Consider the following 15,205-nt stretch of genomic DNA (forward strand, 5'->3'; position numbering starts at 1 on the left):
CCGCCATCCACACCTTTATTTCCTCCAGGCAGGTGGAAAGTGCGGATAAGGCTGCAGAGGTGGTTGGGTTTGTTTTTATGTAGAGTTGGGTGTCGTCAGCGTAGCAGTGGAAAGATATTCCAATGCCGGCTGATGACACGACCAAGGGGGAGCATGTATAGCATGAAGAGGGTGGGGCCAAGGACTGATCCTTGAGGGACACCACAAGTGACAGAGTGCGTGTACGATTTAGCATCACCCAGTGATACATACTCTGTTCTGTCCGAGAGATATGATGTGAACCATGCCAGGGTGGTGTCAGAGAGACCGATGGAGTAGTGAAGGCGGTGTAGAAGGATGTGGTGGTCGACGGTGTCAAATGCTGCAGTGAGGTCGAGAAGGATGAGAAGTGATGGAGAGCAAGCATCAGCAGTCATCAGCAGGTCATTGGTGACCCCAGTTTCCGTACTGTGGCCAGAGTGGTAACCAGACTGGAACTTCTCATAAAGACTGTCTGTTATGAGGTGGTTGTGGAGTTGGGCAGAAACTACCTTTTCCAACACCTTTGATGGGAAAGGGAAGTTGGAGACTTGGCGGTAGTTGGCAGGTGCTTCATGGTCAAGGCTGGGCTTTTTGAGCAATGGCTTGATGACAGCAGTTTTTAGAGACGTGGGGACATGGCCGGACCGGAGAGACTGATTGATGATTTTGGTGATCATGGGACTAATTGCAGAGGAGTGACTTTTTATCAGGGTTGAGGGAAATGAGTCCAGGTCACAGGTGGAGGGCTACATCTTCCTTAGGATGTGTTCAATCTCATGCTGAGTGATGTCATTCGAACAGCAGAAGAGCTGAGTAGTCCCTGACGGTTGGCGGATGTGACTGGAGATACAGGAGGGGCTGAGGGGCTGGGGAGAAGAGAGGGCGGGGGCGGGGGGGCTAGAGTGAGGGGAGGGCGGAGGGGCGGGGGGACTGGAGAGAAGGGAGCGGATGTTGTCTACTTTCGATTTGAAGAAGGAAGTGAAGCTGTTGCACCGCTCCTGCGTGTTGTCTGAGTGTAGGGGGGTCTGAGGTTTGAGGAGAAGATTTATGGTTGAGAAAAGCTGCTTGGAGTTACCAGGGCTATTGTTGATTATGTGGGATTAGAACCGGGACCGTGTGTCACTGAGGGACTTGCTGTAGGCCTTCTGATGTTCCCGGTAGGCTAGTTTGTGAACAGCAAGTCCTGAGTCCATGAAGCGCCGTTCAAGGACACGCCCCGTTCTCTTCAGCAGTCGTAGCTCACTGGTGTACCAGGAGGCTGAGCATGTGATGGTGATGGTTCTGGGCTTATCTGGGGCATGGCGGTCCAGGAGGGTGCCGAGTGATGAATGGTAGAGATCCACAGATTCAGTGACTGAAGGGGGGCTGGCAGCGGAGAGATGGAGGAGGTCAGTAGTCATGGTGTCTGGGTTGATGTTTTTGAGGTTCCTGAAACTGATTTGTCTGTTGGGTTTATTGAGGAGGGACAGAGTGGATAGCTCCATTGAGATGGCCACAGTTATAGTCTGGCTTTACAGGCTATATATTTATGAAACACCCTGACCCTACCCTTCAAAAACCAGACCTGAACAAATTGGCTGTGAAAAGTGTCCAGATGTAAAATGAAAACAAACAAAAGTTTGAAATTATATTTCATCATCGAGTGTAAGTGTTAGCATCGTGACTAGTGATCTTTGAATCAATTGATACTACCTGAATACATTTTGGACACATGGCAAATAAAAAGTAATGTTTGTTCTTGTAATATTTGAGTCAAACCAGACATAATTTTTACTAGCGATTTTGCTACAGTAGGCTAAACCAGGGGTTCTCAACCACTGGTTCAAAGACCGGTACAAGGCTGCAGTATTTGGAAATGTTACCTTAAAAAAAAGAAATTTAATAATAATACAATTTCTTGCCTCTTAATGGGCCACTATATTTTTATTATGGAAATAGATTTGGTTGATGGATTTGATGGATTCGTTTGAGTTTTACTTGGCACAATAAGTACCCCAGTGATGCTGTAGAACTGTTTAAGACCTGTTTTACCAGAATCACAAATATACTTATTGTCTTTAAATAATAAACTGTGTTTTATTTTTAATAATAATAATAAGTCAATTTGCATAGAAGAATTTGTTTGCAAACACCATTCACCCTGTACATTTTCATTTGAGCAAATGTCAAACAGCACAGTGTATAGCTAACATAGTCATAATGTTTTTATTGGCTTGATGTGTACACAGTGTATCACAGTCCTGTTGTTAGACTGTTGCTGTCAGTCTAATAATGATGCTAATAATTTGGGCATGCCAATCGGGTGCCGCTTTAGCTGTGATTGGGTGGATTTGGGTGGAACGAGAAGCTCAATAGACCAATAGCTTCTGCCTGCCTGTCGAGTTGGGCTTGTACAGTGTGACGTCAGATCACAATGAACACCTCCATTACTGAAGTATGGAAGGATAGGAATGTTAATGGTAGTCATGGTGTTTTGTCATTGTTTTGTAATTAATCGGGAAATTATTAGTAATTATCGGATGACATTGCTGTGTTTGAAGTATCGCCCAAGAAAAACCAATGATGCATTCTGACTTACAAGCCCTATTATTCAATCTACAGAGTTGGCAAAATTGGACCAGAGTAAATGTCGAGAAAAATTCCCTAAATGGATTGACGCATTGTTTGCCGTGTACACTTTGTAGTTTGGATGAGTTTTAAGATTTGAAACATTTGGGATAATGTTAGTACTCAACAAAATTCATAACATTAGTTGAGCAAATAGTTGAGTTGAGTAAGACACATAAAAACGTCCGGAGAACATCTTGTCAGGGTTACCTTGTCTGCAGCACTTTATTCTTTTTTATTACATTGTGTGATCAATATGCGCAGGGTGGCGGGGGGTATTAAAGGCCCACTATGCAGGATCGGCCATTTCTTCGCCGGTTTTTGGTTTGCGTTCACATTTTTCTCTACTCAGCTCGCCCTACAGCTCGGAGTAGATATTTTAAAACACTGTCAACAACTCGTTGACGACCCTTCCCCACCCACTTCCCCCTATTGGTGGCCGAAACTACCAATCGACCCATAAAGTGTTATAGAAACATCACAATGACTCTTAACCTGCTTAATTAAGTTAAATTAAGCTAAAAAAGTTGCATAGATCCCCTTGAATGGAACACATTTCTGTGTGCATAACTGATAATTGTACCAGGGTACAAATAGCATTCACACTTCTAATTGCACCAGGGTACAAATAGCATTCACTTCTAATTGCACCAGGGTACAAATAGCATGTATTGATAATTGTACCAGGGGTGCAAATAGCCTCACCCTTGCCAGCAAGCATTAATATGCTTTCCCCTAGTGCCCCACCTGATCCCAAACTATATATCTTTGTTCTATCCATCCCCTGTGTTGGTTTTACGATGGATTCCGTGACTCATATAGGCCACTGGCAATATTTCATAATGGCATAGTGGCTTTCATGGTGGCAATATTTGGGATGATTCATTTCTACACTAAAGATAAGTTATTGAAGTAAATGCATAATGATTACCACTTTGAGTAAAGCAGAACAAACTAACAACAATTCCCCTGTGTAATTTTTTCATTCATTTAATTTCAATATCCAAAAACTTTTAAAAGAGAAGTTCCAGGCTAGTGTGCCTTTGTTGCAGACAAAACAGACAAAGAGTTATAGCAAAAAATGCACACCGCAATCCCACATCCCCTAATAGCAGGGAACCAGTGCTATCAGTGGCCACTCATTTGAACCATCAGAACCCACAGCAACAATAATCTTACTGGCTAATTAGACTACTGCTGTTGACTTGAATATGGACTATAAACTCTTTCAGTTATCATCACAAGAATAAGTCACCATGTGGCACAAGAATAACTTTAACGGCCTTAAAGGTTTGATCCTGCACTAAAGGTGCAAGTCCCAGCCATTTCAAGGCTAGTCATACTAGTTTGCGTGTCTAAATATTTTTTTAAATATGTTGATATGTTTTAACTATGAGGTACAAAAAAGTAAACCAGTTTTGTTTGTTGTCCCTTGCCATGCAACTCCTAAAAATAAATAAAAACATAACAGAGTTACAACGATATTGACACCCAAATAGAACAATTATACAAGCCAGAGAGAGGGAGACCAACAGACAAGACAGGAAAGGAGGCAGACCAGCAGACAGACAGGCAAACACTCATGGCGAGTGGGTTGCAGGTGGCGGGGGGGGGATGGGGGATTTAGGGGTGTGGCCAACCCTCACCTGTGTTAAAGGTGCATGCTGATAACGTGGATATTCACAGGGAGGAGCTATTGGTGCTGGCTGGAGGAGTAAAATAATATAAACGAGAAGCAAACAAACCGGTACATCCATATATCAACAATTTCACAGGTGAAGGAAAGTGACCACCACCCTCTGCTCTGATAGAGACCGCTCCGCGCGTAGGATACGCCGTCAGGTGACTCCAATACTCAGCCAGGTACAGCTCCCAGTGACTCACTCATTTATGTGTTGCTGTTTCAATTAAATTGCAAAAAATATAAGGGATTCATATTAGTTTAGTCTTACAATAAATTCTGAAAAAAATCGAATTATGTAAGAGGTAAGAAAATAGGTTATTCTTCTACTGAGGATGCTACCCTGAGAAAATATAAACTGGAATTTTGTGATTGTGACGTATCTCCTGAAAATGTTTGAGTTCATGTCAGTGCATCTGTGTTTGCGTAGTGTCTACTAATGTGTTGTTTTTGGTTGTCTCGACAGATCAACTGCCAAGAATGTTGGCTAGACTAGAGATGGTGAGTTCACATTTCTTTCTCTTTCTATACTTTATTATTGATGTATTTATATATGTCTCTATCTCCCCTTTGATAAATTAATGTACTAATAATCTGTTAATTAATTTATGTAATAACTTCAATGTTATGAATTATTATTCAGCTGGATTTGTAATGTTTGATCTGTTTCTCATATTGTGTGCTATTTGTTTGTTTGAATGTGTTACCATGCTGTCTTATTTAAGTTGACTTATTAACCTTATTCACCTAACAGTATAGCTACATAAACATTTATTACATGGTATTTATGACAAAAATAAATAAAAAGTTAGACCAGTTATAACAGTTACACGCTGTTGTTTTTCTTTTTTATGTTTCTAAAATCCACTAGACTGTAGCTCACTGTTATCGTGATAGTAAAAATGACTCGCACTTGCATAAATTTGATAGTCAAAGTGCGGCCATACTTCAGAAGAACAGTGTTGTTGTTGTCTAACTTTAGCGTCCAATGAAAATCCAGAACATAGCATAGAGTATAGTGTGTTGCGTGGACAGTGACCTCTGTCACTGTCCATCACAAAGACCACTGTTGGTTGGTCAGGAGTATATCGTGCAAGCTCATTTAGAAGATATTGAAATGTATGCAATTCAAAATGTATACAGCTTACTGGTTCTAGGCAATATATAATAATTTACATAATAAGAGATGTCCGCTATATCGACTTCAAGCCAGGCTCAGGGGGAGACTGACTGTCCTCAAATGGTCATCTGTCACTTTACCTTGCTTTCTCACACTCTCTCTATTTATCTCTCTCTAAGTCTATCTCTATGTCTTTTTTTTATGTCTCTCTCTGTCTCCCACTATTTCAATCAATATGTCTCTCTCTATGTCTGGCTCTATTTCTCTCAAAATCTCTCTCTCCTATGTCTATCTTTATGTCTCGCTCTCTCTCTATCTCTCTCTCTTTGTATCTTTCTGTGTCTCCTTCTATGTCTCTCTCAATATCTCTCTCTATGTCTCTCTATTTACCCCCTCTAGGTCTCTCTATTTACCGCTCTCTGTCTCTCTATTTATCTCTCTCTATGGCTCTCCGTAGACCCCTCTCTCTGTCTCTCTCTCTGTCTCTCTCTATCTCTCTCTCTATGTCAATCTATTGACCTCTCTATGTCTCTCTACTGTCCTCTTTCTATGTCTCTCTACTGTCCTTTCTCTATGTATCTCTCTATGGGCCCTATCTTGCATCCGGCGCAATTGACTTTTTTTCACTGGCGCATGTGTCGTTGCTAGTTTGCAACTGGCGCAGAGTGCTCTCTTCCCTCCTGCGCCACGTGTCGGTAAATTAGGGAATGATCTTGCGCCCCAAGGGGCAGTTCGGCGAAAGGCGGAGGCGTGTTTTGGCGCAAAAGTTCCCTGGTGCTATTTTGCCGTTTCAGAAATCACTTGCGCCACAAACCAGGAAATACCTGGTTTAAAGTCAGTGGCGCGTTGTTCAGCTGCTATTTTAAGGGCGCATGCATAATGTTGCTTGTGCACTTCGCACATACGCTTTGCTTCTCTCATCTACCTAGCCACACATTCTTGGTAAATTATTCGCGAAAGAACAGCTGATACAGTGGTAATAAGTTGTACTTTTAAATCAATGCATCTGCAAACACGGTACAGCAAACACATATTTTCTTGACACAGACATCGTGTACATGCCCATAACTTTTAGGATTGATTGTGAGAAAAAATTGTTTTACCACGAGTGAGTGTTAAAAATAATGAATGAATGCGTGTTTGTATGTGTAAAATAATTTATGAATGCGGGCGCCCGTGTGTGCGTCCATCTGTTTAAACACACGTCAAAATATCAACTCGTCAGAATCGAATGCGCTCATGGCTCTTAAAGGGGATGGGAGCTGGCACTTTCATTGGTTTATTGCACGTTATGCCCAAACCACACCTACGGGTAATTAGGCTACTTCAGACCAACCCTTTTTAGATTTGCACCAGGCGCAAGAGTCATTTTTGCGCCGGTAAAATAGCAACATCGCCATAGAACCGCCCACAAAGCTACTTGCGCTTGGCGCTTCTCACTTGCGTTTCAGACCATTAAATAGGGCCCTATGTCTCTCTACTGACTTCTCTCTATGTCTCTCTCCATGTCTCTCTCTTTGTCTCTATTGACCCCTCTCTATAGCTCTCTATTTACCTCTCTCCGTGTCTCTCTCTATGTCTCTCTATTGACCTCTCTCTGTCTCTCCCTGATTCTCTCTCTATTGACCCCTCTCTATGTCTCTCTCTATGTCTCCCTATATCTCTCTCTATGTCTATCTATTGACCTCTCTCTATGTCTCTCTATGTCTCTCTATGTCTCTCTCTATGCTCTCCATTGACCCCTCTCTATGTCTATCTATTGACCTCTCTCTATGTCTCTCTATGTCTTTCTATGTCTCTCTCTATGCTCTCCATTGACCCCTCTCTATGTCTCTCTATTGACCCCTCTCCATGTCTCTCTGTACCAGATGGCCTATGTGGCTGAGACGGGGATGGCTGGGACTGCTCGGGCTGCCTGGGCAGAGGGAGGCCCGGCCTCGTCCTCTGCAGAGGTGGACCTGGAGGTCATCGAAGAGTACCTGCAGGAGCACTCGCTGGAGGTCCAACCGGCGTACACGCTTGACACCCTGGCCAGCGCCGCACCGCAGCCCGCCCCACCACACTCCCAGCCGGACCCCCACATCATAGGTCAGCAGTGGATTAGGAGGAGTGTGTGTGTGTGCGTGCGAGCGTGCGTGCGCGCGCGTGCGTGCGTGCGTGCGTGTGTGTGTGTGTGTGTGTGTGTGTGCGTGCGTGTGTGTGTGTGTGTGTGTATGTGTGTGCGTGCGTGTGTGTGTGTGGTTAAGGACTTTGCATGGTCAGAACTGATGTATTTGTGGTTCTGTCCTCCTAGAGAACCGATGGTCGGGCCAACATGCATATGAGTGGTACTGTGGGTCTCATACTCCCAATGAAGAATATGAGGACAACGTACCACATACTACCTGGCACAGTCCCCATGGCAACTGGGTGGGTTCATACGCCCTGGAGACAGCAGCATTCATACATTTCACATCATTTCTGAATCCGCACAGACTTGATGTACAAACACGATCATTTACCCGATATTTGACGAGCCAAATGTCAACGTGTTTATTTGAATTTGTAATATTGATGTGTGTGTGTGTGTGTGTATGTTTCAGGACCACCACGGCTACTCCTACGATGTGAACAGATGCAGTGATTCTGAATCCCAGTCAAGCGATTCTCATTACCAGGACTACCCCTACTCTGTCTCTCTGACCAATGAGAAGAAGGGAAAGAATACATGTGATCCACTGCCTCTCGTTCCACTCTCAGGTACTACCTAGTAAAAAGACACAAACACACATGCACATGAAAAACCATCCCCCCACACACACACAGCACATGAATTCCACACACACACACAGACACACACTTACACACACGTCCACACACTTACACACACTTACACACACACAAACACGCAGACAGCCATCTATCGGTACTTGTAGGGAAGAGGAAGACACAATGCATGAATTTCACACACACACAGACTGACACACACATGTACACACATGTACACACACACACACACACACACACACGTGCATACACACGCACATGCACACACACACACACACACACACTGAAACAGCCAGCTCTCCGTACTTGCAGGGAAGAGAAAGGAGCGGCTGTTCCAGTTCCTGTTTGAGATGCTCCAGACGCCGTCCATGCAGAGCTGCATCTGGTGGGTGCAGTCCTCGGCGGGTACCTTCCAGTTCTCCTCGCAGAACAAGGAGCGGCTGGCACAGCTCTGGGGCCGGCGTAAGGGGAACCGCAAGACCATGACCTACCAGAAGATGGCGCGGGCGCTGAGGAACTACTCGCGCACCGGGGAGATCCACAAGGTGAAGAGGAAGCTCACGTACCAGTTCAACGAGGGAACGCTGAAGGGCCTGCGGGGGAACTCGCACGCCGCGTAGGAGGAAGGGCGGGAAGAACTCTGGAGGAGAAGAAGAACGTGTTTTAGGGCGGGAAATGAACCATGAGGAATGAGAGTAGGAGAAACAAGACAAAAAGGAGCCCACAATTAATTCCCGTGGTTACACTAGGAATGGTTATTTATTTCTTACAACCCACGGTTTCCACTGACCTACCTTTTCAAACACAAATAAATACTGAGTATTTGAAAAAAAGGAAAAAGCCAGATGCGACTCTGAAATCGCAGTAGAAAACAGGTCTTTCTTGGCACTGAAGGGAGCACAAAAATCTGCTTAAATGTTTAAATAGAGACCTGGAAAAATTTAAAAATATCATTGATTTATGAGAAATCTGCTTTGGATAGGCTAGCCTGGCTATGAGTCGCCTGGCTTTAAAAGTTAAGTAAATCGAAAACGGTTGTGACAAAAAAAACATCTACTTTATAAGTAGAGCAATTTAGTTAGAAAAGTGCTATTTCTACACATTCACAAAGGCTTCTCTTGTGAACATGATTCTGCAAATAGTGACAATAGTGTGTTCGTTTGTGTGAAAAACTTTTTTAAGATTTAATAAATCTAAGAATAAGGTGTATAATATAATGGAGTGTGTGTTATTGTTGTTATATTCCCTTAGACATTGTAGGGACAGATACTCTGCACAAATAAGCATATTGCAAACACAAGGTGAGACGCAGATCCGCACCCCATTCAAGCCCATAACTGTATGCAAAGTAAGCATGCATCAACAACGGCCGGCTTCCAGTTAATCAGTAACATCTAAAAACTAAATTTCCCCAACAGACTATAAACTTGTACACACTAAACAAAACACATAGACGAAAACACACACCCATGGATGCGCGTGACACACACACACACACACACACACACGCCCTCTCATTTTCTCTAACGCACACACACTCACACTCACACAAACACCCCCCCCCCCCCCCCCCACACACACACACACACACACACACACACACACACACACACACACACACACACACACACACACACACACACACATGCAGTGCTTAACCAAACACCTGTCTTTGAGTGGTCGAATAGATAAGGCTGCATTATGTCTTCAAAGATAACTCTAATAGCGCTATTCACTGGCTTGAGGGAAAACTTTCCAACCAGGACTACTCAAAAGGGTAGAATCCAGTGGTTTAGAAGTCGATATATACATGTGTGTGTATATATATATATATATATATATATGCAAACAACAGAGATTACATATTTCCTTTTGAGTATGCAATATATTCTATTATTGTAAAAAAAATAATATATATATACATATATATTTTTTTTTTTACAATAATAGAATCCAATGAAAAAAAAAATATATATATATATATATATTATTATTATTTATTTTTTTTTACAATAATAGAATATATTGCATACTCAAACAGAAATAAGTAATCTCTGTTGTTTGCAAAATCCATAAAAAAAAGTGCCCGGGAAAGACAGCATTTATTATTATTATTTATATGCATTTATTTATTTATGTCAGAGTGAGCCAATGTTGCCAATTGATCGTCTTTCTTTAGATTATGAAGACAATAAAAAACAGATTCTGAACATACAGTACGACTTGGGGTTCTGCACTATGGCTCACTTTTTCCCATGGAGCTACCCTGGACCATTGTCGGGGTAGGGCTTTAATTCACTAATGGAACACAGATGGTGTCTCTTTAGAGACCAAGTGTGCATCTATGCAGTGTCTATCTGTCTGCAAGCCCACAAAACAGCGCATGCACGTAGGCCTATAATAAAAGAGAGCAATCTCCCCATTACTCCTCTCTCTGCTTGTTCTGCGTGATGTGTACAGGAGCTTTGAGTTGGAACGACCGGCAGCACACACATCGGACCGATCCGTGATTCCCAGTCTCCCTGAGGGGACCACTTCTTTCACCATCGCTTCCAGCAAAAAGAAATCAAACAAACCGTTCCACACGTCACACTTCTCACGTTTCTTCATCGCCCTTCAGATTCGTTTTTTTCCATGATGGCCGACTGGACTTGGGTGGTCTACACGGGCCTGGAGGTGCTGATTGCGCTGGTCTGTTGCCTGGGCAACGCCTTGGTTGTGTTCGCTGTGTGCGTTGGCATCAAGGGGGCCCTGCACGAGCCAACTTTCTGCTTCGTGGTTTCCCTGGCAGCGGCTGACTTCCTGGTGGGCGTGGCCGCCGTGCCGCTGGCCGTGCTGCTGGATGGCTGGGTGCATCTGGCGCCGCAGCTCTGCCTGCTGCTGAGCTGCGTGGTTCTGGTGCTGACCCAGGCCTCGGTGCTGTCCCTGCTCGCCATCGCAGTGGACCGCCACCTACGCCTGCAAACCCCGCTCAGGTATGAGACACGGATGTCAGCCCTGTCCGGCGACCCACAGCGGGCCGGATGGTGTAGCTGTGACTACAGGGTGTTTGAACTCCAAATGTACTGGGTTCAATACTCATTGTGCCCAGTGTAAGGCTAAGGCCGGCTCCTATTGATATCTGGGTTGTAGTCACTTTGGATATAATAATCTGCCAAATGACTCTACAGTACAGGCAAGAGCTCCACAACACTAGTCCGAGGCAGGTTTACAAATTAGTTAAGAATATAATTAACTAATGCCCCCCCCCCCTTTCTCTCTTTCCTTGTTGTCCCTCTCAGTTATCAAAAACTGACCAGACCAAGCCAAACATGGCTGACTGTCGCCATCTGCTGGTCACTGTCATGCGTACTGGGCCTCACTCCTCTGTTCGGGTGGAACAACTTCTCCACCATGGCTCCGCCGTGCGGCAAGAACGAATCCAATGAATTGCCCGTCCTGGTCGCTCCACCCTGCACATTTCTCTCCACGATCTCCCTGCCGTTCATGGTCTACTTCAACTTCCTGGGATGCGTTCTGCTCCCCCTGCTGGCCATGACCCTGCTCTACGTGCGGATCTTCTGGAGCCTCCAGGGCCGTCTACGAGACAGCACTCCCCAGGCACGGGTGTCCCTGCTCAGGGAGAGAAGACTCGCCTGCTCCCTGGCATTGGTGCTCTTCCTTTTCGCAGGCTGCTGGATGCCCCTGCATGTGATGAACTGTCTGCTACTCTTCTGGGGTCCTCAGACAGTCACTAAAGGAGCCATGTATACAGGCAGGTAGCCAAGGCTTTCAAGTCGAACGCATGTTTTGAAGATGATATACAACGTTTTTCATGAGTTTTCCCCGTGGAATTCGTTCTTGGTAATTGTATTCGATTATTTATCAATAGGCTACTATCAGGTGCTGTACCTTCATTTAAATTGAAGCGCTGTGTATCGCATCCAGTAGGCGAGTCAAAAAGTTAAAAGAAAAACTTAAACATTCTAGGAATATGAAACCAACATACTTCTTTCCATTGTTAGGTATCCTCCTGTCCCACGCTAACTCGGCAGTCAACCCGGTGGTCTATGCCTACCGAATACCAAAGATCCAGCAGGCCTACGCCAACATTTGGAGGCGCGTCCTCGCCGTGATGAGCGGTCGCTGTGGGGAGCAGCGTGGTGAACGGGCGGGGTCAGGCAGCAGAATCAGATGGACGGAGAGCGTTGAATCGGTGAATCCAGCTGTTGAAGTCAGCAGTAGGATTAATCCACCCCAGAACCTTTGACTCCTAAACCCCAAAACCATATGCGACGTTTAGGCCTACTATTCCTTTTAGCATTTCACTTGACTTTGAATTAAGAAAAGCAATCCAGCAATGTCGTTTTTTGGTCTTAGATGTAAATGGCAATTACAACTCTTTTTTTAGGATTTTAATACTGTGAATATGTAGGCTACATGTTGATTTCATACAAGAAGTCTATGTTACATTGCCATTTAGTCAGAGAAGTTTAAAATGAATGAAGAATAGCATATATGCATGCACATGTGTCAATGGTACTTGTCCATGCTGTTAACCTCGAGGTTCTCCAGATTTAGGAAGACCGTGATCACTCTCGTAGCAAAAGGCATACAACACTGCCCTTATTATGTAGAAACAGATAGTCATATCAAATTAAACATAAGAAACTCCGCTACAAGCACATATAAGTCATTTTTACACACAACGCAAACACCAAGAATATTAATTAGACAAATTAGACAATTAAAAATAGGCTGGAGCTTAAGAGGCTGAATACCCAAACAGCATAGAGTGACTGAGGAGAAGCTTATCATGTCTCCTTTCAAACATAGGTATACTGTACATGTGTCATATTTTGGAAGATATTGTTCATCTTCTGAACGTAAAGATTATATGCGGATATTTTAAATATAAAATGTAAATATTGAGCAGTAAATAAATGTTTTATTTTCTCTAAACCAACTTCCTGGTGGAAGCATGTCAACGTCTGTAGTCAAACAGCTTTATTGTGGTTAAATCCTCAGCAGGCCTATTAGGACGTATTTACTCACTTTATTGACTTATTTAGTTTCCCAGGAATAAATATCGGATCGAGAGGGTGAGTTAAGGTGTTTACTCCTCTTGCTGTACACATATTTATCCGCTAGAAGGTGCACTTCCCTAACAATCGTTTTTTGGTTATCACAAAGTATACCTAAAAACCGAGACTGACAGTCAAACCATCACAAAATTCCTTAAATAGTCAAATGATCTCCATTAACCACAGTATACAACTTACATTGTACATCTGGTCAAACTTTAGAATAGGACTTGATGATGTGAATAGTAAATATATTAATAAATTATGATGTACAATATATAAATCCATTTTATTTGTAATTACCCTGGAAAAAAATATATATTTAAAATATTAAATATAGTATTAACAATAAGGCTAGGTCTAGTTTAAAAACATTGAATAGGCTTTTGAAAACATAGAAAGCAGATTTGAACCATTTATGGTCATACATTCTCTTCATTGATAAGGTTCAACTCTCTCTGTCATTTGTCAGTCAGACAGTCTGCTGTTCCAGGAAAGTCCCTGACAGCAGTTCATTGGTTGACCAAAAACCTTGGTTAGGGGAACATAATGATCCAGGGAGAATCCATTTCTATATGTCATCCGTCAAACTTTATTAATCAAGGCTTCATAGTTTATTTACATCAATAAATTAAAAAACAATTTGTCACGCCTTAAACTAGTCTCAGATAAAGTACAATCAAATAAAAAACCTCAGCTTTTGAACTATAAAATATTTAGAATGACAAGCATAACTCTTATGAAACAAAGCACTTATGAAACAATCTTGTTCTGAACAAACATTTTCAATTTCCTAAATGATACGTTGACATTGAAATAATGATGTTCTTCTGTTGATGGTCCTTTGTATGTGTTTAGTGTGGTCCTCAGGGAAGGCAATAGACTGTATAGTTATCACCTGAGCAGGGCTGATCCCTCCCACCAAACTATACAACCTACTACCTCACCCTGACAGAACACATAGGAACCTGAACACGACCCCATCTAGACCCAGTCACAGTCGGTCTGTTTCTGGACGAAGACATGGAGGATAAATAAAAGAGATGATTTGATATGGCGGCTGTAATGCTGACTCAGAGATGGCTGCTGCGGATTGGCTGACCTGGCTGTCTCCTTAGGAAAGACAGTAGATTGTATAGTTATCTCAGATTGGGGTGCACAACCCCACAACTATTCAATCTACTACCTCAGCCCCAAGGACAGCATTCTTGTGTTGCAACATCCAGGATCCTCACAGATGAGATTCCTGTAATGATACAGAGAAAAAGAGACAAAAAACAGTTTTATCGATCTGATTTGCTTTTGCTATGCAATAATGTCATTTATAATTATGAATGTATTTAACGAGGGTCCACATCAGTGGTCACTGGTGAAGTTAAGACAAAGTAAATAAATCAATTATTTACAATTCTAATATTGAAAGCTATGTTTGATCTTCCACATTTTCTCCTTTTTCATATTCCTATGATGGCTTTGTGGAATAGCTCACCATACATGTCCATCCTGTGAACATTTTTATATTGAACCACAGCATGCCTCTACCTGCCGAGTTTTTAAGAAATATCGATCGCGTCATGCCCACAAGCCAGCCACAGTGTATGATGCAACAGAATGCAATCCACCGCAATATTTTACAGACAAAATAGTAATAGAGTAACGAAACGAAAGCCCATCAAAAATACCTCACTGTCTTCCTGCAATTCCTGCATGTGATCGAAAGAAATAGAAATGGCACCCGTCTTTGTGCCAGAAATGTATTTCTGTTTCTTTTGCCGAAAAAGCTGAGCTCATTCCAGTGGGGTAGCCACTGGGTAGGCTAGTTGCTGCCTCTCTGACTGGAGGTACACACACACAAGCACACACACACACACACACACATGCCTGCAAATACGGTTGCCACCAGCTGCTTCTGATTGAATACAAAGCTGGGATTCTGCACCCTAAACA

The 15,205-nt window shown here is 43.1% G+C and overlaps 2 protein-coding genes across 5 annotated transcripts; both read left to right on the forward strand.

Annotated features, from left to right (window-relative positions):
- The first annotated feature begins 1,034 nt into the window (after positions 1–1,034).
- LOC130382937 (transcription factor PU.1) lies at positions 1,035–9,435 on the forward strand. Of its 3 annotated transcripts, XM_056590929.1 has the most exons (7): positions 1,035–1,409; positions 4,404–4,491; positions 4,776–4,810; positions 7,298–7,517; positions 7,723–7,838; positions 8,012–8,168; positions 8,508–9,435. In XM_056590929.1, the coding sequence occupies exons 3-7, from the start codon at positions 4,790–4,792 to the stop codon at positions 8,813–8,815; spliced, it is 822 nt and encodes a 273-aa protein (XP_056446904.1). In that variant the 5' UTR covers positions 1,035–1,409; positions 4,404–4,491; positions 4,776–4,789; the 3' UTR covers positions 8,816–9,435. The 3 variants fall into 3 exon arrangements, with proteins under 3 accessions (XP_056446904.1, XP_056446902.1, XP_056446905.1); XM_056590927.1 differs by lacking the exon at positions 1,035–1,409 and having other exon boundaries at positions 4,262–4,491; XM_056590930.1 differs by lacking the exon at positions 1,035–1,409 and having other exon boundaries at positions 4,262–4,810.
- Positions 9,436–10,584: 1,149 nt separating this feature from the next.
- On the forward strand, positions 10,585–14,732 carry LOC130382962 (adenosine receptor A1-like). Of its 2 annotated transcripts, none has more exons than XM_056590942.1 (3): positions 10,585–11,170; positions 11,477–11,953; positions 12,200–12,302. In XM_056590942.1, the coding sequence occupies exons 1-3, from the start codon at positions 10,830–10,832 to the stop codon at positions 12,219–12,221; spliced, it is 840 nt and encodes a 279-aa protein (XP_056446917.1). In that variant the 5' UTR covers positions 10,585–10,829; the 3' UTR covers positions 12,222–12,302. The 2 variants fall into 2 exon arrangements, with proteins under 2 accessions (XP_056446917.1, XP_056446910.1); XM_056590935.1 differs by having other exon boundaries at positions 10,592–11,170; positions 11,477–11,949; positions 12,200–14,732.
- The last annotated feature ends 473 nt before the right edge of the window (positions 14,733–15,205 follow it).

Source organism: Gadus chalcogrammus, chromosome 1, assembly GCF_026213295.1.
Source record: "Gadus chalcogrammus isolate NIFS_2021 chromosome 1, NIFS_Gcha_1.0, whole genome shotgun sequence".
Lineage (NCBI taxonomy): Eukaryota > Metazoa > Chordata > Actinopteri > Gadiformes > Gadidae > Gadus > Gadus chalcogrammus.